General features: G+C 41.8%; 1 protein-coding gene across 6 annotated transcripts in view; it reads right to left on the bottom strand.

The window, feature by feature from the left end:
* LOC148040660 (uncharacterized) overlaps positions 1-23861 on the bottom strand; it is a 34874-nt gene extending 11013 nt beyond the window's left edge. For 2 of the 6 annotated variants that reach the window (XR_015687526.1, XM_087660642.1), the window contains exons 1-12: positions 23324-23861; positions 22262-22299; positions 17955-17977; positions 17746-17852; positions 17566-17617; positions 17134-17221; positions 16855-16945; positions 16720-16758; positions 16535-16602; positions 15241-15303; positions 13347-13402; positions 13177-13250 (exon numbers count right to left, since the gene is read on the bottom strand). Coding sequence is in view for 5 of the 6 variants with exons in the window: in XM_087660642.1 (XP_087516768.1) it covers positions 13177-13250; positions 13347-13402; positions 15241-15303; positions 16535-16602; positions 16720-16758; positions 16855-16945; positions 17134-17221; positions 17566-17617; positions 17746-17852; positions 17955-17977; positions 22262-22299; positions 23324-23446 (822 nt within the window). In the remaining variant the exon portion in view is untranslated. The remainder of the gene's footprint in view (positions 1-13176; positions 13251-13346; positions 13403-15240; positions 15304-16534; positions 16603-16719; positions 16759-16854; positions 16946-17133; positions 17222-17565; positions 17618-17745; positions 17853-17954; positions 17978-22261; positions 22300-23323) is intronic. The other 4 variants (XM_087660627.1, XM_087660619.1, XM_087660654.1 and 1 more) reach the window with 3 other exon arrangements.
* Between the last annotated feature and the right edge of the window lie 1677 nt (positions 23862-25538).

Here is a 25538-nt window from a genome sequence, read left to right as displayed (position 1 = left end):
ATGTTGCATATTTGTACCATGGGATTACAAATGAAAGCCTCATCTGCACATTTAGCCATCCAATATAGAATGGCATTCCGTTGTATGTCCTTAGCTATGCCTAGAGTAGTAGAAGGTATGAATTCATCCAAAGATAGAGGACAAACTATAATTGTGAGATCTGATGAAAGTACACAAAGGTTCTTGCCAGAATGCATCAACTGGTCTAAAATAGAGTTACCTCATGAATGGCAATTTGACATATCCTCTATGTAAAAGAAAGAGCTTTTGCCCCCTAAAGTTATTTCAATCCAAAACATCAAAGGGAAAACTCTCCAATTACCACAAAGAACCCTGAATGAAGAACATAATGGCAAATTTAAGTCATCTCCTCAACAACCACAACTGAGAATTTTCCCTTCAAAAAGAGCTAATCTCTTGAGATTCCATACTCAACCATGTACACATTCTTCTACTACACATGGAATCTGCCAACACTGCAAGAAATTAATTGAACAAGCAACTTCTTCATATGTTGTTAATGTCATAGAGGAGTTTGAATATGAGCACCACATGTACAAAGCTGCACCTTATCTTCGCCCTCAAGATACTACCTCTTGGACTGCACTACTACCGAGCAGGAAGGAGTTGTTATGCTAAAAGCTTTTACCCAAATGCAACAAGAGCTACATTCATTATGTAAAGTCTTCAAAAGAATTCTCAGCGATCAAAAGCAAGTTGCAAAAGACATAACAGAGGTAATAGCAGAATTGCAAGCACATGCCATTAAACAAGAAAATACTTTTAAGCGTGTCAATCAAGTAAGGCTTAGATCCCCCAAACAACCAACATACAAAGTGAATGCATTAACAAATGGAGGTCCCATTCCTATGATATGTGTATAGTTGAAAAACATGCCACAATTTTCACTATATGTAGATACTTTGATAGATACAAGATCCAGTTTAACTATAGCTCCATATGAACTATTTTCACCCAGCTATATAAAGATCACTAGCCCCATCATTGTTGAACTTTCTAACAACAAGAAGGTTACATTGATACATGTCACACAGGCTTATCTACATCTTGGACACATTAAGGTTCCCATAGAAATTCAGCTCATGAAGCAAAAACGATAGGATTTGTTGCTGGAAATATATATTCTCCAACACCTAGTCCCATATACTTATCTAAACTACATTGTCTCCATCTTCATCAAGAGAGGATAAAGTGTATGCTACATAATGTTGGAATGCAGCTTGGTCTCTATAGTACCATGCGGGTAAACTATCCGGGGGACCATTAGGTGGATTCTGATCAATGACTTCTCCCATTGCTCTTGATGGCTTTGATCATGGCTAAAATTTCTCTTTGGTAAGAGGGGTAATTTTGTTGGGTTTTGTTGAATATGCATGATGCATATCTACATATGTGAATTTGGGGAGATAATGAGAAATGTGTATCTTCTTCACACAGGATTGCACCCCAACCGAAATCAGAGGCATCAATGTAGAGCACTACTGGTAGACTTGTAGGAAGATGTAATGGTGGAAGATTTTGGATGAGGTTTTTAACGTTCTTCAAAGCAATAGTATGAATAGACCTCCAATGGAAATGGCCTTTTCGAAGGAATGGGTACATGTCTTTGGTGTACATTGCAAGATTTGGGGTTGCTGAATTTAACCAATTTAGACATCCCAGTAACTATTGTAGTTATTTAAACGAGGTTAATTCTGGGGGAAAGTCTAAAATCTTTCTTAGCACAAGGTCATGGAGTTTTATTGTGCCATTTTGAATATAGATCCCCAAGAAATCTACTATTGTGGTAAACATCACTAATTTTGTCGAGGAAAGAACCATCCCTGCTTCTTCAACAACCTCAGAAAAGTGGTAGAGGTGCTTGATGCATTCCTCAATTGTCTTTGAAAAGATTAGGATATCATCAATATATACCAAGCAAAATGAGAATTTAGATAAGATTGAATCAATCCATCCCAGAAAATATGTTGGGGCAGTCTTAATGCCAAAGGGAACTATTGTCCATTGTTAATGTCCATGCGGAACACAAAGTCCTATTTTATAACAATCTTCCTGTTTTAGGGCTAGTTGCCAAAATCTTAACTTCACATCAAATTGGCTGAAGATGTTGGCCTTTTTAATTCTCCTTATCAAAACATCCTTTAGAGGAATAGGATGTCCATGGCCAATTAGATAAGCATTTAGCGGCTTATAGTTGATCAACATTCTCTTTTTCCCCCTTTTCTCGTTTGAATGTTTGTTGACGTAGAAAGCTTGACATGCCCATGGAGAATTTGTTGATTCTATCAATCCTTGAGATAGAAGAGTCTCTATTTCTTGCTTGCATAATATCAGATCGTCATCTTTCATTCCTGAGTGTACTGCTTTTGTTGGTACTGCGTTGGTTTTTAGAGACAAGGAAATAGCATAACCTGTTCTTTTCTCCCTAAACATCAAGGGATCTTCATTCATGAAAGTCTTCAGATGTGATTTCACTCTTTCAATGTCTTCAGTGTGTTTTGTCAGCTCTGCTTGTATCCAATCTTCTGCAACTTTAACTTTCTGTGGAGTAGGTAATTCTGAAAGGGAGTAGATACTATGTCCAATTTTTTAAAGTAGGGAAATATTTGCTTGTTTTCCTCCATCGGAAGCAGTGAAATGACCTGACCAAAAAGTATATGGGACTAGGTGTTGGAGAATATGTATTCCCAGCAACAAATCAAGTCGCATTTGCTTCATCAGTTGAATTTCTATGGGAACCTTAATGTGTCCAAGATGTAGATAAGCATGTGTTCATCAGCTGAATTTCTATGGGAACCTTAATGTGTCCAAGATGTAGATAAGCATGAGTGACATGTATCAATGTAACCTTCTTGTTGTTAGAAAGTTCAACAATGATGGGGCTAGTGATCTTTATACAACTGGGTGGAAACAATTCATATGGAGCTATAGTTAAATTGGATCATGTATCTATCAAAGTATCTACATATAGTGAAAATTGTAGCATGTTTTTCAACTGTACATGTATCATAGGAATGGGACCTCCATTTGTTAATGGATTCACTTTGTATGTTGATTATTTAGGAGAGTTAAGCCTTATTTGATTGACAAGCTTAAAAGTATTTTCTTGTTCTATGGCCTATGCTTGTAATTCTGCTATTACCTCTGTTGTGTCTTTTGCAATTTGCTTCTGGTCTCTGAGAATTCTTTTGAAGACTTTACATAATGAATGTAGCTCTTGTTGCATTTGGGTAAAAGCTTTTAGCATATCAACTCCTTCCTACTCAGTAGCAGCACTGGTTTGGTGGAGAGAGTGCATTAACTAAGTAGCTAGGATAGGGTAGCTACTCAAGATTATGTGGGACAAACATATGTGCTTGAGATTTAGTTTCTGCACCGCTCAACATACCTCGTTTTGGAAGGTCATAGGGGTTGTGGAAAAATTCTTGTCTGAGGTTTTCTTTAGTCTTCTTGTCTGTCCATTCTTCAGTTGTAGAAGACGATGTCTTGTCAGAGTCAGAGTGATACGGTTGCTTATCCTTCTATCTTTGCCTGGAGATAGATGCTCCAAGATTAAGCTTATCCTTTTTGTTTCCAAAATGAATTGAATGGGCATTGACTAGTATGAAAGTATTTGGGTCAATAGGAACATTAGAAGCTTGTGTTGAAGAGTGAGAGGAAGTAGAAGTAGATAGAGTTTCTTTCAGACTAGACTCAATATATAAGGTATCATCAGAGTCTATTGAGTTAATAGTGATATATGAACTTTCTTCTTCAGAAAAAGAATCATAATCAAAAAGATTAGTATCATTTGAGGAATCATAGGATTCAGAGGAAGAGTACTCACTTGATGAAGTGTCACTCAAGTAGTCCATGTTCACTTTAGCAGTTTCCTTAGAAGAATTCTTCTTTTTAAGGCATTTGTTGTCAGAGTGCAGCGATGCGGAAGCGTGGGACCAAGACTGAGAAAGAGAGAACGCAGAGAGAAGAGAGAGGAGACAGTGGAAGATGAAGATCTGCTGTATAAAGTGTGCTGTATACAAAGATATGCAGATATGTACACGGGCGCAGTGCGCGGGACTACGTGTCTCCACCTCGACAATGCAACCTGCTGTTCACCTTGAAGTCCGCTGCAGTCTGCACGATCTCCAGCCTGAAATCTGCAAACAGAGATACAATCTGCACGAATCTCCAGCCTGACACCTGCGATCAGAAGTGAGGAAACAGTGCAGAACATTGGCTATAAATAGCCAGCCAGAAAGTGCCCAAAATATGCAGGTCGGCTGCATTAAGTGCAGCCGACTGGTACAGTACAGTCGGACTGCCACATGGCAGTCCGACTGGTCAGTCCGACCAGTCGCCGTACTGTACGGCCAAGATCTGGCATCGCTAACACCCCCTCTCATAGCCTAGACGGGGCATAAGCCTGAGGAATATGGCATGTCTCCGAAGTAGAGCCTGGGGAAGCGCCTTCGTAAACAAATCTGCAAGATTGTCCTCTGTCTTGCAGTACTCCACAGCGATGGTCTCATCCAGAAGCTTCTCTCTTATGAAGTGGTACTGGATCTCTATGTGCTTCGTCCGGCCATGGAAAACAGGATTCCGTGCCAAGGCAATGCAACTCTCATTGTCGCATTGCAACAAAGTAGGACCAGTCTGGGGGCAGCCAAGCTCCTCCAACAATCTCCGAAGCCACACAACCTCACATGTGGTGGAAGACGCGGCCCGATACTCCGCCTCAGTAGACAAAAGGGCTACGGTGGGCTGCTTCTTGCTACTCCATGAGATAACACCTACACCCAAGGTAAAACAGTAACCTGTAGTAGACCATCTGTGGTCCACATCACCAGCCCAATCGAAGTCGCTCCAACCTGCAAGTACAAGATCTGAACCACCTATGCCTGCTGGATAATGAATCCCTAAATCAGATGTCCCCCTCAAATACCGAAGTATCCTCTGGGCAGCCTGCCAATGCACCGTCTGAGGTTCACTCATGAACCCTGCCAAGAGACCAACAGCAAAACAAAGATCAACACGAGTGTTGAGGAGCCAAATCAATGATCCAATCAACTAACGGTAGCGGGAAGCATCCGCCATGGGAGAATCTGAATGTGAAGTGGCCTTCCAGTTCGAATCCATAGGAGTAGAAATGGTCCGACAATCCTCCATCGCAAAAGAAACCAAGAGCTCCTGTACATATCTCTGCTGAGAGATGAAAATCCCCCTCTGAGACTGATAAATCTCATGGCCCAAGAAAAAGTGGAGGAGACCCAAGTCCGTCATCTCGAACGCCTGATGTAAAGTTGCCTTCGTCTCTTTGACCTTCTGTGCATGATCACCTGTGACAATCAAATCATCTACATACAACACAAAAAGCACACAACCAGCCTCGGAAGTGTGTACATAAAGCTGCGGATCGGCCTTGGAACGCCGATATTCCAACTGTGACTAAAGGAACGAATCAATCTTTTCGTTCCATGCACGCGGAGCCTGCTTGAGGCCATACAAGGCCTTCTTTAACCTGTAGACTTGCCCATCTGAAGATCCAAAGCCAAGAGGCTGCTCGACATAGATCTCCTCCTTCAAATCACCATTAAGGAAGGCCGACTTCACATCCAACTGGTAGACAGGCCATCTCCTATGGCCAGCCAAGGCAAGAACAGCTCGAATAATCACCATACGAGCAGTGGGGGCAAAAGTGTCATGACAATCAATCCCTGGGCGCTGTGCAAAACCTTTAGCAACAAGGCGAGCCTTGTGCTTGTCCAAAGAACCATCGCTAAGGTACTTGGTCTTGAAGACCCATTTGACGTCAATCACCTTCTTATTCGAGGGGCGAGGCACGAGATACCAAGTGTCATTTCTCTCAATAGCCTCCAACTCGGCTTCCATAGCTTTCTTCCATGGTGCGGAGTGTAAAGCCTCCTTCACGGAGGTGGGCTCTCGATCCTGCATAACACGGGTCATCAAACAATAGTTAGAGCAAACAAGCGCCGTAGAATGCGCCTGGTGCCTCCATGACCGCCACGGACCATCCTGCGGTCCCCACTCCTCAGGGACCCCCTCGATCCTTGAATCTCGAAGTATGTCACGGGTCCAACGAGGAGGAGGCCGGACCTCTCCTCGTCTCTCTCCATCAGTTGAAGACTCTGGGATATCCACCGATGGTAACTCCTCAGGGGTGACCGGTGGAACAGTAGACTCTGTATCAGAAACAGAATCGGAATCAAAAGGCATTGGCTCCAAAGGAACTGTCTCAGGAGCCCAACTCTCCCTTGGATCTCCAAGAACGGGATGCTCCTCACCCGCTGCTATGGCCGAAACCTCCACGAACCACACATCTCGACTAGTGTACACATCCCGCTTGACGGGATCATACAAACGATAGCCTTGGGACTGAGAGTTGTAGCCAACGAACACCTGTCTTCGGGAAGCTGCTTCAAATTTATCACGATGAGTCTTGGGAATGTGAACATAAGCATCACATCCAAAAACCCTGAAATAAGAAACATCGGGCTTAGTCCCAAAATAAGCCTCAAATGGTGTCATCCCATCAACGACCGAAGTGGGGGATCCGTTAAGGATGTGGACTGTAGTAGCCACAGCCTCGGCCCACAAAAACTGAGATGTCTGTCGGTGCTCCATCATGGTGCGCGCCATCTCGATCACACTTCGGTTCTTCCGTTCAAGAATGCCATTTTCTTGAGGAGTGTTGGTGTTAGCAAACTCCTGGTGAATACCTTTATCTACACAAAAACGAGCAAACTCATTAGAAACAAATTCACCACCCTTGTCGGATCGCAAGGTCTTCAATCGCCGGCCCGATCGGTTCTCCTCAAAGAGAAGCCAATCCTTGAAGTGGGAGAAAGCCTCCGACTTCAACGCCAAGAAATAGGCCCAAGTCATCCGGCTGTAGTCATCTACGATCAACATGAAGTACGAGCTTCCTCTCAAGGACTCGTTCCTCATAAGGCCACAAAGATCCGTAGATACAAGCTCCATCGGTGAAGTAGACCGCCGCGAAGCTTTGGTAGGAATCGCATCCCTATGCTGCTTCCCACGAATGCAGGAGACGCATGGCTGCTGGCTCATCACTATGTCCGGCAACCCTCGAACAAGCTATCCACGTGACGCCCTCCAAAGATAATCATAGTTGAGGTGACCAAACCGAGCATGCCATAGCTCTGACTGTGTTTGAGAGGTAAGAAGAAGAGTAGGGAGGGCGGTAGAAGACGTCAATTTGTAGATGTCGTTCTCATATCCTGATGAGAGAACCTTCCTTGACCCACGATCAAGGACTCACACCGAATCACTGTCAAACTCCACCAAAAGTCCAAGTGAACAAATCTTATGAACCGAAAGTAGATGATACCCCAAACCTGGCACATGCAAGACCTCTGAGGTATGGGTACCACCACGTCCATCTGGAATAAGCTGCATCTCACCCCGTCCTGCAATAGACACCGAAGAGCTATCTCCAATGAGAATCTGCCCACGCGAAGGGCGCAACTGGGCAACACCAACTGATGAAGGAGTCATGTGCCGGGAGGCACCACTGTCAACGATCCACTCTCGAGCTTGGGGAGCTGTCATCGCAGCATCAAAAGCCTTCGGTGTAGTGTCTTCAAGGACTGCTAGATGAAGAAACGCAGCTGATGAGGGTACAGCCACCGCTCCAGAATCCTTGGAGTCCTTGTTGGTGTCCTTCTTGTTTTTGTCGGGGCAATCCTTCTTCCAACGTCCGGGCTTTCCACAAATATGGCATGTGGATTCTTTGTCCTTGTCCTTCTTCGACTTATTGTCCTCCTCCTTCTTCTTTTGGTCCTTCCCCTTCTTCTAAGAGGCTTAACCTGTCAAGGCTTCCGACTTGAAAGCATATTGTCCCTTCAGTTGTCCCTCTTGGTCCAGGACCATAGGAACCAACTCTTCCCACTGAAGAGTAGACTCTCGCCCCGAAGCAATAAGGGCGGAGTAGAAAGCACTGAATCGTAGCGGCAACTAAGACAAGAGTGTGATCGCCATGTCTTCGGAGGAAATCAGCTTCCCCGCATTCTGAACCTGCATCTGAAGCTGTCTAAGCTTGTTGATGTGCTCCCACAATGAAGAAGACTTGTTCACGGACAAGGTCCGCATCTGCACCTCCAAAGAAACCCGCTTCATAAGGGTCATCCAATTATACATCTAGTCAAGCTCTAGCCATATCTCCCGAGCCACCGTCAAGTGCTTGATGTGGGCTATCACAGCTATATTACAAGACAGAAAAAAAAAAAGAGCAAATCCGGGCATTCAGTTTGTCCCAGTGAGACTGTGTCTTGGCCAACTCCGCACGAGCATCGGAAAAGAGTTTGGACTCATCTCTCACCGAGGGCCAGTCGATCTCCTGTACAAGCTCCGCCAAATCGTAGGACTCGAGGATGGCCAACATCATCACGCACCAAATGAGGTAATTGTCGCCATCGAGCTTTTGATCTGCGGGAAGAGCCGGTAAGATAGGCACCTTCCGGTCCATGATCGTCTGGAACTCCAAGTCAATCTCCGTAGACATCTTCACCTGTAATGCCTTCACAAACGCAAAAGCAGCCCCCTCTGACTATGAAAACGCAGCCCGCTAGGGCTCTTTCTTCCGCGTCCCGTCTCTTCTTCACCAGCGGGAGGCGATGAAAAAGCAAAACCTGCACTAACTGAAAACTCAACCTTCCTCCTCTTTAAACAGCAGTAAACAACAGCAAATCCACCAACTGGACTCCTTTCCTGCGCGCCCACGCTCGCTTCACCTTGTTCCGATGCGCAGCCCTCCCGCTCGCCCTCAAACGCTGGAAACGCAGCCTTGTGTCGCGATGGAATCTCCTCTTCAGGTAGGTTTTTCACTCAGTCAGCCCTTCTTCACTGCTTTGATACCATGTCAGAGTGCAGCGATGCAGAAGCGTGGGACCAAGACTGAGAGAGAGAGAGAGAACGCAGAGAGAAGAGAGAGAAAGAGACAGTGGAAGATGAAGATCTGCTGTATAAAGTGTGCTGTATACAAAGATATGCAAATATATACACGGGCGCAGTGCGCGGGACTGCATGTCTCCACCTCGACGATGCAACCCGCTGTTCACCTTGAAGTCCGTTGCAGTCTGCACGATCTCCAGCCTGAAATCTGCAAACAGAGATGTAAACTGCACGAATCTCCAGCCTGACACCTGCAATCAGAAGTGAGGGAAACAGTGCAGAACATCGGCTATAAATAGCCAGCCAGAAAGCACCCAAAATATACAGGTCGGCTGCATTAAATGCAGTCGACTGGTACAGTACAGTCGGACTGCCACGTGGCAGTCCGACTGATCAGTCCGACCAGTCGTCGTACTGTACGGCCAGGATCTGACATCGCTAACATTTGTCTGCTAAGTGAGAGACGCTTCCACACAAATAGCATTTCAATTTGTGTGTCATGTTTCTTAGAATTCTTCTAGAAAGACTGCTTCTTGGAATGATGTCGAAGCAATGATTAAGAGTTGATTTGAGCCTGTGGTGGCTTTCTTGCAAATCTTCTCTGGGGAGATATTTGTTATAATTTCTCCTTCGATAAGCTCTCCTCAGCATTCTCTCTCATTTTCCAACCTTTCTACAACCTTGCTCCAAAGATTACAGCATTGAAGTCACCAGAGACTGAGAAATTTCAGATTTCTCTGCTGTAAATCCATATCTGCAATAGAAATTAGGCTTTAGCAACAGCCTCAAGAGGCATGCCAAAAATTTGAAGCTCCTAGACTTGGATTCAACAGGGCTGAAGCTGTTTTTAGTCAAATTCAAGGGGAGGGACCAACAAATCAATAAATTTGGGGCAGCAGGTGATGGCCAATTGATTGCCCGAATCAAGGGGCAAATCAGATTGAAGACTTGCTAGTCATTTTGGACAACAAGGGGAGTTGGAATATCAAAAGGGATTAGGAGAATCCCATTGTACATCAACTTCTTCTTCAATTCAATTAAATAAATACCGAAAGAGGCGCCAATTTTGAGGTTGTCCATTGTTCAAGCTTGTAAGTTAATTTGCATTTTTCAGTTTTGTAATAAATATTACTGTTGTAATTAGGGAATTACCACCCGTCTACGAAAGCTGGTTTCACGAACACTGCCTTGTTGCATTTCGAGATCTGTTCCGAGTACAACACACTCTCCAGCTCAGATATGAGAGTTCAAGATTCAATATTCACTGCATAGTGTGTTTGCTGTATGAGCATTGTATATTCAATATTCATTCACTTCATTATTCATTGTGTTCACTATCTCTGAGTTACCCTAACCCTAACTGTGTTATGTGTTTATCAGTATGTGCTTTGTCGTACGATTGGTTTTATGTTTTCTGCATTTAGAGCATTCCTTCACATGAGAGTCTCCAAATCAGCAAGGCAGCCTTTTAGATGTCAAAATCAACTATAGGAGTAAGTGGAATGGTCGCCAACTGATAGATGATGTCACCTACGGTAGAAATGCCTCCAAGTCTGGTCGTAGCTGGCTGAGACACCTCCTAAACAAGTGTGGCAGTAGCTGGAGCAGATCCTCCACTAATGACAATGTCCTCCAGGCGGGCAGCAGCAGGTAGATGATGAACATAGGTTGAAGAATGACCAGTAGCTCCTCCAGATGGGATGTGGGCAACAATGTGAAACAAGTGTGGCCGTAGCTGGAGCAGATCCTCCACTAATGACAATGTCCTCCACGTGGGCAGCAGCAGGTAGATGATGAACATAGGCTGAAGAATGACCAGTAGCTCCTCCAGATGGGATGTGGGCAGCAATGTGAAGGTGTAGGTTGATGATGATAATAAGGGATTATGGATCCACAAGCACTGCATTAAATGCCTTTCGGGGCTGTTTTATGGAGAATTCACTAGGAATTAATGCACAATAAGTATAAACTAGTGCAAACACCAACATTAATGGCTCAATACAAGATCAGATGAGTGAGATCAAAGCAAAGCCAACAGCCACTCAACATCGTACAAAACAAACAGGGCCTCTCAACACCTTTCTTGACAAAGCTTTGGGCCCAAGAAAATTCCTCTCTTCCTATGGCCTGTGCCACATATGAGCTGGTGGTTGGTATCTGGCTCAGCCATGGTAGGGCTCCCATAGCATCTAGGAGATACAGAGAGTTAGCAGAGACCCAAAGGCACTATCTCCGGGATTGTCCCAAAGCTCGAGAGGTGTGGATGAGAGCCTTTAGGATGGTCTTTCATGGCACAATTGAGACTATGGTAGCTACTAAAGGGGCAGTAGATTGGGTCATGGACAAAGACCCAACATATGCATAAGAGGATGTTTGGGGAGCTAATCATTCTGTCGTTGGCCAGCACTTGAACAAGATTCCCACACCACATTACTCGTAGACACAATGGAGTCAAGGGCACTATCAAATGGGATCTGATTGCTAGCATCATTGCTTGGTTTAATTTTGGACTGCTACTGTGTCATACTATTGACATTTAGGATATCTCCACTTCACACAGTCTTTCTAGGATCTAGACAAAGACTATTCATACTCCTTGCACAAGGCACCACACATGGTTTGGCATTATAGCCTACCAGATTGGTCATTCACTCAATCATTGTCTTTATGGGTGTACGTAGCAGCTCGATCATTATAACCTGCCAAATTGGTCATTCACTCAATCATTGTCTTTATGGATGTACTTAGCAGCTCCTTTTCTTTGGGGAAAAGTCACTCCCCTTTAGCTTGGGTATATCTTTCCCTTATTTTCTATTTATTATTTTCTATTTCTAGGGCTTGACATACCTCTAATGAGTAACAAAAGGGATGAGAAAGGGAGAAACAAGAAAGGGAACAGAAACATGGAAACAGGCAAATTTCAAAAACTCTTAGTTTCAGGGAATTTCTCGTAACTATGCCTCACATGGTTCCAGAAATTTTTGTCGGCATGTAGATTGAAGAGACACTATTAATGAGTGGTTAAGGGACAGCCTTTGGGACACTATTTGAGAAGATATTGAGGTACACGATATAGGAGAGTGTTCCAGACTCCAGTTCACAACCAATTGCAACAAGAACACAAGTGCATCATCTATCTTCTACATCCTATCCAACCCCCTTCCCATTAAAAAAAGGGATCAGAATCTTCTTCAACTAATGCCTTTGCTGCCCCCCTAATGAAAGAAAATGTAGCTCCGCCACTGCCACCTCATTGTCTTCACGAGCATTGGCATGCTGAATTTACCATGGAATCTCCATATCCAACTCCTCTCAATGTGGCATCAACCAAGACGTATCGATATACAAATAATATAGATTATCAGCAAAACAAAGAGAGAAGCTTGTAGAAGGAACATCATTTGAAGAGTCAAATAAGCCATCAAAAGTACTTCAAGAGTACATTGTAGATATCGTTTCACTTTCTAAAAGGCTCTCAGGCCTGTCTACATGCCAACACTCATACCAATCCATGAAGTCCCCAACACTTAGAAACCAAACATACTCATAACAAACTTTTACACTAAGTTATTCTATCAATGCTTTTTGATGGCTCTTGAAAGAAGATTGTCTCAAGAAGTAGAAAATGCAAGTGTAAAAAGCTGATGATGTTCAGTGAATAACTTTGCCTATTGAATGCTATATGACCTAAAGTATTTCAATCAGTTTTACATTTATCCAAACCATAGTTTGGCTACTTTCTTTTCTTCAAGCTTTGTAGATCCTAGGACTTGTTTTTTATGTCTATATCTTCCTGCTATGCACACAGCTGAGCATTGGGCATCTAAAGCCTTGATACAAGCCTATCAACTGCATGTGTACTATATATTCTCTGGTGATCATGCGCCAACTGGATGGCTTATTTTGCAATTGTTTTGAGTTGTTCTAGATACATGACATGTGATGAATCTTACGCATGAAGATGTGTGATCTGGCTCAAGCATTAACATGTGTTGTGTCATCATGTGTGATTAAACCAGGATGCTCATCCTATATTAGTCCAATACACTGAGCGAGAATGTCTCAAACTTCTTTGGGGCATCAAGCCATGTCTTTAGACTAGTAAGCTTCTCATGTCATCTTACCAATGACTACGGATCAAAGACAACGAGCAGTCATTTAGGAAAGGCAATCTCAAGTATAATCTCCTTGAATTACTATTGTTAACTTCACAACATAGTAGGCAGGAGTGTCTCCAAAAACCTTCACTTTTGCATGAGTGTAAACTATTCTGAATAAATCTGCTCGAGTTTGAAATAGCTTGTACACATTTACACCTATCAACAAACACACCAACAAAGAATCAGCTTGATAGAATCTCCATTGTAAGTAATGAAATGAAACAAAGGCTTATATCAGCAAAAATTACCTACATTCTTTGGCACGATAACAAATCTCATTGTCAATAACTCTCATATTCTCCATTAACCTGCATGCACCACATCATAGAACTGAAAGAAATATCAAAATTTGAAATACAGTGCCCAGACAGCCCACTTTGAATTGAGCCATCTAGTAATTAAAGGCTTTTTCAGCATTACTTCTTGTTAAAGAATTGAGTTAGTATCTTAAACTGTCTATCCAAATTAGTATTTATGTCTGCAGAAAAGGTGTGACTAATTATATTACCCAGAAGAAAAATACAATGAAGTACAAGTGCTCAACAGTCTAGCTGGACCTAACCAAATATGTCCAAGGCCTCTCAGGGAAGTTTAAGGGGAATGGAAGAGAGAATCCATGGTGGAGGGGTATGACACCACCAAGATTTGCCATCCTGTAAGGCCAACTTAGTCTGCATATCTCTGTAGTTTTGGCAATGGTCACCCCGCACAGTCCTCTGCTTGCGCCAGTGGTGGAGCCTGTGTTGGAAAGGGTGGAGCTCATGATGAGGATGAGAGTCTGTGTTGGAAAGGGTAGAGCTCATGATGAGGATGAGAGGGTAGAGGAGGTTATAATACACATAAGACAGAATTTACTGCAATGCCCAGGTTTAAAAATCTTGTCTGGAAGGATGAAGAAATAAATGAATAAACAATGTACAGGAATAAAAATAGCAGGCCTGCCAAAAAAGTGTTCAAGTTAGGGAGAATCTAGAACCTCCTCATCTCTGTGTGGAAAGCCGTAAAAGTAATACATAGACTGATGAGAGAAAGGTCTATTGCAACTTTGGGTCTTTGGTGTGTGATTTGTGTGATTTCCAGCAAAAAGTAAGCTCAAACTAGCAGATAAAGAGTGAGAGCTTAGTCAAATCTGGGCCTCCACCACATAGAAGCTTACCCCTATTCCTTCCTGCCTAACTGGATACTAGCTGCTCTCCACCTACTAGAGCCCATGAAGAATTGTGGTCCATCTTGTAAAATGAGTCACTTGCAACCTATTACTAGTGGATGCAGCTTAAACCACCCACCATCCAGTACTCTTCTCTTTGAAGAAGGCTGATTTCCTCTCTCTCTCTCTCTCTCTCTCTCTCTCTCTCTCTCTCATCCACTAAATTCTGAGGATAAGTAGATCTTTCTCTGATGGACTTTTGCCTCCCTTGAGAATAGCGCTATCCTTTTAGTACAGCTTGGATACAAGAATCAACTTTGAACTTCTAGATTGAAGATCCTTACAACACTTGGATCCTCCATAAAGAGCCCCCAACTAAATCACATTTTTAAAGTGTGTTTTTTTTGCATCTGAGTCACAAACTATGCCATCTTACAGTATCCGTCCAAGAGAGAGCAGAATCTCGTAAGTTGCGAACCGTGGCTAGCTGTACAGAATGCCTACCACCAGAGAACAGAGTTTGTAGTTGCAAAGACATTCCACCCTCTTGACATAGGCCCTTGGCACAACAATTGTAGATCGGGATCAATTACCAATGATCCCTACAGAAACCACCTCAGGTTCCACATCGGGAGGTCTTCCCATATGCTCCCTGCTTTGGTTAACATGTCGACAGGGCCTTGCATTCTACATGCTAGACTCTAGCCAATTCTTGTACAAGTTTTCTGTCTTTAGTTGATTTGCCTTCATTTATGAGTTATAGTATAGGTAGATATGACATCAATCCTAAGTTTTAAGCAATATTATGGGCCTTTGGCCTTTCAAAAGATGTTGATAGAAATGCATTCTCTTTTTTTTTGTAATGAGTTGATAGAAATGTGTTCTCTCCCTCCACTCTTTTTTATCCCTCCTCACACACGAATGGCAAAAAGAACACTAATATAAAACTTCCAACAGAACCATAACTAAAAAACCCAACATTATATGCAGTTGCCATACCGATCAAAACAGAAACTGCTGGTGATACCACATGCACGGCAGTCTCGATCAATATAATCAAATCTGGCATAAATAACAAAGAAGTCATCAAATAAATTGTTCGTACAAAAACTCCATGTTTTTCAGCAGCCATTTAGGAATAAGGTGTTGCACTGTTGAAATACAAAAAAGGACTTGGTAGCACTAGGTACATTGACTTCCCAAACAGAACCTAAAGAAAGCCTTTGTGTACCAAGAATAGCACTAGGCTGACATGTTTAGCAGAGATGATCTCCATTGTAGATGTATGCTCATTACTACCAGGACACAAACTTTATACATTAGAAAGCTGGTCAAGTACGTGGGAGCTCTAGCACACCGCTTATCAACTATGACTTGATAGTACTAGGTATATCATTTTAAAAGAACTTAAAGAAAGGCTTCAAGGACTAAAGGGAGCACTACACCGACATGTTCATCAAATACAAGATCCACCACAGGTATGTGGGCGCTTAGTGATCAATTTATTTCTCCATACACTAGTTACAGAATTTGTGTGTAGCTGAAGTTCCCATAATGTGGCTCTCAGTGGATATTGTAACAATTTAATCTACAATATGCAGTGTGTTTGTTTTAGCAGTATCACATGTGAAACGCTGAAGTTTGGGCCTATAATGCAAGAGGGTTGAGAAAATGTTCAATCCCCATTTCTGTGCTAGCGCTCAGTGACACCAGGATCCAGGCTGAGAGCAGGGACTGATGTAGCTGTATATGATGTAATAAAGATGACAACTGACAGAGTTACACACACAAATTTGATTGTCAACTAATGGCATTGAAATATAAGAGAGAGAAGCATTTGAAGTTTTCAATTGAGCTACCATTTAATTATCAGCTTTCATTCTTAAATGGAGCAACCCTAACCAGCAAAGTGACAACCTTACATGGATTCTTCACAAATAGAAAGAAGAGCACATAAAATGGCATATCAAGAAGGTCTTCCCCAATGGTTTGTCTCAAAATAACTAGACTTGGTACATATACATAAATTTATTTCTTTAACACAGATGATCTAAGCATACAAAAGTCATCCCTTGTTTTCTTTATTTCTTTGATATAACATCATCAAACCTTAACAGACAAAAGTTTGTTCCATGGTTTTGTTTCTTCCATAACAAGTCTATAACCCTTTTTATCGCATGCTATTGGGTTGCTTAAAAAACATTTATTTAGTATTAGCCCAGGTATGGGTAGATGGCTTTGCTGGCACAGTCAATATTTAATAAAGTACGTGGTTTCAAAGTGAGGATCTTACTTGTCAACGTCTATACTATTGCGCCCATTTGCCACTATATCATAGAGAAACTGTTTCTCACTGGTAATCTAAGTGACCAAAAATTAAGGTAGACAGTAAAAAGCAAAAATCAGCTCCAATAGATGTTTACACAAGCTAAAACTTCATCCTTGCTGTACCATAACAAAAAAAAAAAAAAGCCTCACTTGAGCATGCGACATTCTGGAGCTAGCAACAATCATATCCTGAAAGGAAAAGCAATCACAAGACAGAATTAAGCACAGGCCAAGCCACATCTTGAAATATAAGGCTTGCTTCCACATATTTTTTAGACCACTTACTTTGACTCTTCTGAGATCCCCAGCATCAATGTCAATATTATGTTGGTCCACAATATAATCCACCATTGCACGAGACATATTCTCATGACTCCTTTGATTACAGAATCAAGAAACGGACTTTAAAACAATGATAGAACTTCGTTAATGTATGTTCATCTCTTCATAATACATTATCTTTAGCAGTCAAACAGTAAACCATCATCGATGCATAACTTATCACACCACAAAGAAGACATCAGGCAAGGTCATATATGTAGCTACACCGCAGACAATACTCACCACTTTACACCCCCAGGTAATACACGTGGCAGAAACTCGTTCTCAAAAACATGACTGAAAGGGCCATGCCCCACATCATGCAGAAGGCCTGCAGCATCAAAAATCAGTAAATTAAATTGTTGTCAGAATGCATGATGTGTCAAATTATGCAATAATTGAAAACTAAAGCACTTTTCAAATTCTAGATGCAGAAGAATACTTTTTTTTAGAGTAGAACTGATGACAGTAGATGGAACACTGTAGAGAGACTAGAAAACGTGCTCAAAAAAGTAGATAGAGCAAGGTATAGAGGTAGGACACACACTTGAGGAAAGGTTGATGATGTATCACATGAAACATTGTATTCTCAATGTTCTCATGTCAGAAAAAAAAAATGTCCTCTAAGAGAATTCAGTGAAAAGAAGGAACTAAAGCTGAAGAAAAGTCAAAGACCTGCTAGCCTTACTGTAACTATGTCTGAGCGCTCAATCCCAAGTTCGTCTCCCTGATTTTCAAGAAGTTTTTGTTGGTGAAAGCATGCAATTTTTCACAAAATCAATAATAGTTTCATATGATGCCTGTGCATCAGGATCACATTTGAGAGCATCAAAATCTAGACTGTGGACCAGCTACCTGATATTGAGAAAGGCGTTGCACAGCCTGCCCAGCTAGCCAGTATACACCAAGTGAATGTTCAAATCTAGTATGCACTGCACCTGGAAAAACCATATGGCACATGCCTACAAAAAGAAACATATGCTGAAATCTTGACAAAGCAGACAGTGCATCACTCACTTCTATATAGCAATTAGAAGCTTAAACAGACTTCAAGAGAGACTTACCAAGCTGTTTGACATCCCGTAGCCTGCTTACAGAGATAAACACTGTCAAATTCTATGGTCATTACACATCACGTCGATGAAAATACAAGCTACTAGTTACATTAAAACAAGTGACATGGCACTAGAAATTCGCTTTAGCAAATGAATATTATCTTATGCTGCAGCTGACAATGCAAGTGTCCCATTGGTCTCTGAAAAGTTGAGAAATGGACTGAAATTTCTACCCTGCCAACATCGGCTATTTCCCCTTGCACCCATCCAGTGGAGTTTGTGGAGACCCAAAACATAAAAGATGCAAGTGAAAAAATGATCACATTGAGCAGAGCCTTATAACGTCCGTGTGGATCTATAGGAGCAAACACAGGCTTAAATATAAGTCCTAAGGTTAGTGTGTACAATAGACTCAAGCCATGCTACAATGTGATAGCTTTATAAGTGGAGTTATAGCTATTGAGCCATGGAGAGATTTTAACCACCTACAGACCAACAATTTTATGTGACGTGACCGAGTGTCTTAATGGACATCGAAGTGTCAAAATCTCTTGTTGAGCATGGAGACCTTTTCTCTTCAATGACCCTTGTGTCTAGGCACCTAGCATGCAAGTACACCTCAGCTATCCCTGGTTCAAGCCACTTGTACAAACAAGCTCCAGAGGCTTAGAACAACCCTTGATAAAGGTCAAAAAGTTATTCCATTGATTTAACTGTTAGGAGAATCTAACATGAGCTCACCGGTGATGTCATCTAAAAGTTGTATTGTAACTTGCCTACATTATGAAGCATTGCTCTCTTTATCATTACTATTAATCATGTCAATGATCATTAATCCTTATCGATTAGGCTTTTATCTCCTCATGCATTCTCTCAAACTTCACTCCAAGATGCTTCTCCAACTCAAGAGTGCAGCATTTCAGCACCTTATATCATGATATTCACTGTTGTTCCAATCCAACACTTCATTCTCCTCCAAATTCAGTCTCAATGACCTCAATTAGTGGTACACTAGTTGCAAACAACCTTCATGCATACTATCCCCAAGTCTATTTTTTAGCCATAACATGTGAATTTATTTATGTATTTTGTAAAAGAAAAAGGTCACGCTCTCCTCCATTATATCACCTCCTAGTAAGCCCACAAAGAAATGGATGATCCTCACAAAATAGCCATCATCAAGTTAAAGCTCACATACGTTGGCACCCTTTTGCATTGATGAAGAAAACATGTTTCAACATGAACATAACTCCTTCAGCACCCCAAGCCCTTGACCTTGTAAAGAAATGCTCTACCCCAAAAAACACAAAAACAATCATACAATGAATGCACATACTAATATAGAACACAATTAGGGTTGCACAATGCAGAGACAATGAGCACAATGAATAATGAAGAATGAATACTGAATAGAATACAATGCCCAATGCAGCAAACACACTATGCTGTGAACAATGCTAACCCCCGAACTCCATGTCTCAAGGACTGGGGCAGAGAGTATGAGCTAGAGAGTGTGTCATACTCCTAACAGATCCCTAAATGCAACAAGGCGGCCTCCAAAGGTGCCAGGCAGCATCAAGCGCAGTAGAGATGTGCCAAACTAGTGAAAAGCAGGCACCAAACAAGGTAGAATCAGCAAAGGCATATGATGATGATGACGTCATAGCAAAATGCAGCACAATAGCAACTAGGCAGCAGCTGATGATCAAAATGCAACCTCCAGAATGATGTTTGTGGCTGGGTGGTAGCTGGCTGGTCAAAATGCAGCCTATTATGCAGCCACCAGCAGTAGGCAACAGCTCCTGGCTGGTCCACACAGGCTGGATTCTGGAAAGCAATGAACAGCAATAAACACAGCCTTCTGGGCTACCAGAATGGAGGCAACAGCAGGTAGAGAGTGGACAGCAGCTGAACAGTGGTTGGAAACTGAAGAAATCTGCGGGAGAATGCGGGACAGCAGGCGCTGATGATGGTAGACAATGATTAGTATGATCGACATTGACTTGGCACTTCATCTTTAGATGCCTTTTGGACTTGGAGTAATGATCGAGAGCTAGAGTCTCGCAGTATTTCCAATGGTACATTCGCTTATTGCAAGTATCTCCTTCGAGCATCTCTTCTCATTGTTCTGTGTACTATGCTGGTACATGTCTCTGCTAGATCATTGTTGTAATATAGGATATGGTGATGGTTCCTAGGGGCTTAGTTTTCCCCATCATTATTTCGTTTATTGTATTAGAGAGAAACTAGCGTGCAACAGTAGAGTAGCCCAAAAATGCAATGTTTCCAATAGTCACAGGCAGCAGTAAGTCATCCAGCCCCGAAATAGGATAGCCAGCTCACAAATAGACGACCCAGAGTAGACAAGGGCCTGGAGCAGCAAAATACAAATCTTGGCAACTTCTGCTAGCAATAAAACAGGCTGCCCTTACAATTGACAAGTCACCCAACCCTAGACAAGGGGCAAGAAAAGTAAATGCAAGTTAGAACACCTCGCAGCAATAGAAAGCACAGTAATTTCAGACTTGTAATCAGTCTAAACAGCAGCACAAAGCACCAAAACCAGTAACATTAGTTGTGTGATACCATGTAAAACTGGATATCTGATAACCATGTGAGAATGAGCAGCAGAAGCGAATCACAACTATTGAACACTGAAGAATGATGCTGTAAAAGAGAGAACACAAGAACTCAAACAATGAATGAATAGGTGATGGAATCCATAATAGAACACATGAGATATCCGCTTCAACAAGAGTTGGGGAGAATTGGAGCATATATAGACTCAAGGATGAGACCTAAGACAAATGAGCTAGCCCTAAATGGGCCACCCAACCGCCTAGAAAGGTGCCCGATAACAAGCCTGTAAACAGCCTAACACTCATGAAATGTACACTACTAATAAGACTTGCTAGCTATCCTTGGGACAAGGGAGTAAATGGGCACATTCTAGAAGGGCCACACTCTCCAAATCACAACACCTAAGTGTTGAGAAACCCTTCACATGCAGTTTGCGTTCTGCGTTCTGCGTTCGCATTTTGCGTTTAGGGTTTCACATTAGAGAGCCCCAAAAAGGGGTTGGGCGCCCAGAGTGAGACGCCACCCTAGACAACCGGTGCCCTCCCTCCAATCGACACCCTAGACAGTCTCTTGCCTATTTATAGACTGCCTCTATCACTCATTCTTGACGGCTGATTCATTCAATCCGCCACCTCTTCTCTCCAGCCTCTCCACTACCCTCACACCCCTTCAAGATGACATTGCGGTTCGTGGTTCGTGGCTGTCTTCATCATTTTCCTTGTGCTACAGCACCCTTGTTCCCTTATATCACATTCACTCCATGATTCAAATCTTCATCATTCCATTCATCAGAGTTTCTTCTCTCTTCTCTTCTCTTCTCAGTGTTTACCGAGTTCATTCTGTGTTCCTCCCCGCAAACCCTACTGTCTCGCTAGTACATCATCTTTTGACACTAAGCCGTAACTTAATTATGCTAGAACTCCATACAATGCATTGGGACAGCCACATTACCGCATCCAACCAAGGGTGCAATTTTATCCTCCAAGATAGCGACAAACCTCATGATCTACACACTCCAAATCAAACTACACTTCTATACCATATGTAACAAGTTACTTATACAAAGAAGCATGACCATGTTATTTGCTCTCATCTAGCTGAGGCATAATTCAAGGAGAGTTGACAAAAGTCATGGCCTTTCAAAGTAGCTCGTGAATCTATCTTTCAAGGCTCACCACCGAATAAGATGTTTTGTGTTTTTGCATCAATGTTCCTTGCGCTTGAGCAGGTCAATTTATAAACAAATAGCTAATGCATGAAAGATAGTACAGCTGATTAGGATCATGTGTAAGTACATTACATGACTATCCAGTTTTCCTAATAACTATATCCTGTCCCAACTCTAGGCAGTTTTTCCAAAACTTTAGGATATTTGCAGATAAGTAGATAGTAGCCAAATTTTGCATAAAGGAAAATTAAAAACTCACACACTCCTTGAAAGTAATTGCAACTGGTCAAGAACACTTTTAGAAAAGCACAATTCTAGCAAGCTAAAAATTGCACTTGTTTGAAGTGTAGACACATAAGCTCAATGTGTCAGCCTCTCGCATAAATCCACAAAATAATAGTTGATCACAATAGGAGTCTCTATTACAAGGCAATATAATTCCTCATACTTACAAACAGAAAAATATTTCGTGCTAACATTTTAAAAGTGAAAAGGTTTTTTGAATACTTATTAGATCAAAGAATTATCGACCCCTAGAGAAAAAATTTTCAAGTAAAAGAGGGCATACCTTTGAAACTGCTCTGTATCAATAAACTTCAAGCTCAGCTGCAGACAAATTATTTGGATAATGTTATAGGAGCAACCTCATATTCTCTAAAGAAATAACACCTACAATGACTGCAGTCTGTAATACCTAGTACCATAAAAAGGTGCAAGTAAAAGAAATATTAAAACAATATCACCAAAAAACCCTGATTACAAGCAAATCTAGTTTCAATTTTTAACATTTCCTAATCAGGTGAGCTTCAAAACTTCAGTGCATCTATGTAATCGAGAGAATGCAGCTGGTACTGCTTCATAAAAGCAAGCAGCAAGACAATGACCTGCTTTAGCGAAGGAAGTACCAGTATGAACCATTTGCCAACATTAAAGCTTTGTTAAACAATGATGAATCTGAAACAGACACTCAATGCCAGCACATATACCACTCCTACCAACTTCCAACCAAAGTGATTTTGAGGCTTATTAAAAGTGCAGATAATATCCGGCACCTGACATGGAAGTTTAGAATAAGCCAGGTTACTTCTTATCACGTGAAGGCAATGTTCAAGGTATATGCATGCCACACTTTCCAATAACTATACAAAGGATGTGCCATGGCAACGCACCAGCGTGGTTACACTTTTCGTCACTTTCAGATTATTAGGAAAAGCACAGCTTCTCCAAGGCCTTCAATGTACCCTAATAATAATAATAATAATAATAATAATAATAACAACGATCCCTGCAAGCTCCTTCTTCATTACCTACAGCTCAACCTTGTCGTATCTGTATTGGTGAATTCACTATAACTAGCAGAAGAGCTCCACTATGGACGTACAAACAAAAAGCGACTACCTTTCACCTATTGAAGAAAAATGTATTACAAAAGAAACGTTCCTTTCTATCAAACGATACGCAACCACTGAAGCACGCATGAAGAAAAACGCAATATCATATACAAATGGTACATCAAAGCCATAAGGCAACCTGAACATTCAATAACCTGGATTGACGATTTGTAAAAACATATTTCGGTTCACCATGCAAAGAAAAAAGAAAAACATTGGGATTGGAATAAAGAGAATACCGGATCAACATATATGTTCCTGTGGACGTTATCGAAGAGAACCTTGGTGTGACGACGATCCTGGAAAACCGGGGCCGTGGCTCGCTGGGAGAGGGGGAAAGCATCCTCGTAGACGGCTCCCATGGCAGAATACGAAGAAGGAAATGAAGAAGGCAAGGAAGAAGAATGAAACGGGGGACCTGCGGCAGCTTTCTCTCGATACACTGCTCCTCTCCCTCGCCTGGAAGAGGGAGAGAAGCCCTGGCCAATGCGCTGACAGCGATTGGAGTGAAAAGGCAAGAACGATGACGGAGGGATGGAGAGATGAGCGTGCTCAAGATAAAAGATTCGATGGCGGAACGGGCAATGGGAAAGGGGAAAGCAGCTGCGAGGCGGACGTGATTGAAGAGGAAGCGACTGACGGCAACGAGAAGGCGAAGGAATGCTAAAATGACAGCCATCTTTCCTAATTTTTTTCCCTTCCTTTCGAGCCTCTTCGCACTCCCACTGATGTGCACTCTCTCTCGGCTTGTGCTTTTTCGCGGGCGCTTGCTTTTGGAGAGAAAGTAAAATTTATGTTTTTCCTCTTCTCGTGCTTAATCCCGGTATTAATTACTAGTTCCGATAAACTCTTTGGCATTTTATGTTTTTCCTCTTTTAGTGCTTAATGCCGGTATTACAGTTCGGATAAACTCTTTAGCATCAGCATGGCCTGCACTTACAACTTTTCAGTGCCTTTCTAGGGAGACCTAGTATACAAGATTAAGGTCAAGGACGTTTCAAAGTACTTGTGGCAACTAAAAGCTTATATGGAACACATTGTTGACTATGTACATATTATCCAAGTTAACTACATGTGTGTTTTATAATACATTATGTGGTTAAAGCATGCCATCATTCTACCGCCCATCTTTGTCACCTATTAGCTTTAGTGCCCATCTTTGTCATCTCAGCTTTATGGAAGCCATCATCTTTTCATGTTGTCTAGGCACTACACATTAAAAGAAACTCCTAACTACATGTGTGTTTTTAGCTAAGATGAGTCATTGAGCATGCCATCGTTGTAGTGCCCATCTTTGTCACATGCTTTCTTCTCTATTGAGGAAGGTTATCAAAGGTAGTTGAAAAATGAATGGGACAAGCTAATATGAGGAAGGGCATCTCATAGAGTGTAGCCTTAAAAGGATAAATGTAGGAGACAAGCTAGAATTATGTGATGAAGGGCATCTCATGGAGTGTTAGCCTCAAAAAGGATAAAGGTCTTTGTATGCTTTCCTAATCTCCATAAACTAGCAATCAATATCTAGGGATGTTGCTTTTGATATTTATATTACTATTAAGTCCCGTAGTGACACCTGCTTGAAGTAATTGATGAATAAGACACTCATCTAAATCTTGCATTGGCTTCACCTTTAAAAGTTGATTAATGCCTTCCAACTAGAAGACAATGAAAGCTATCAGGAAGTGATTGTGTGTTTAAACCTTGCTTTTATATTATTTCACATTGGAGATCATGAGAGTTGTTGATGATTGTGGCTTCAAACTTCATTGTAAGTAAGCTTATTTGGCTACAGATGTGCAGGAAGGATCCAATCACATGATCCTTTAGTCATGAGTGTATTAGGTTAGAAGATGCAAAGTAACCTTACTTAATTGTAGACATTCTATAAGACTCAAGCAAGTATTAGTCATAAGGGAGAAAAGAGGCAACCCTTTCAATAATGAGTTCTTGAGTCACTATAATCCTAAAGTTTGAGACTTTTCAGGTTGACCATCTAAGTGTCATTAATGTAGGCAACTAATTATCTTGTGTTATAAGATCTGAGATACACGCTCGGCCTTCTTATATACTTAAAAGATATATGGTGAATATTATGATGGCGCAGAGAGAGAACAAATGAGAGAAAAGAAAGATGTAGAGAGAAAGAGAGAGAGATAGAAGGATTGACAACACACTAGGGACTGGAAGATGGGCCAGTCCCCCTGGGGCCCTTGTGGAGTTATATTATTAACAAGGAGCAAGCTCCTTCGTTACACATGAACCAGTTCTTAACTTGTAGATCTTGGGAACAAGATCACGGTTCCTTGCACGGTATACAACTGACTAACACTTGCACAACATGGAAGTTAGCACATTTTGATCCTTCTTGAGTCTCTCCTTCTCTCCTCCACAATGTGTAGGGATCTCCTCTTGGAGCTTGATTTCAGCAAAGCTTTCGCAAGACTTGCACAATTT

Source organism: Lygodium microphyllum, chromosome 2 (genome assembly GCF_053477565.2).
Source record: "Lygodium microphyllum isolate KBCC chromosome 2, Lygodium_microphyllum_v1.1.10, whole genome shotgun sequence".
NCBI classification, from domain to species: domain Eukaryota; kingdom Viridiplantae; phylum Streptophyta; class Polypodiopsida; order Schizaeales; family Lygodiaceae; genus Lygodium; species Lygodium microphyllum.
Note: the sequence above shows the minus strand (reverse complement) of the source record. Positions and strands in the feature narration are given on the sequence as shown.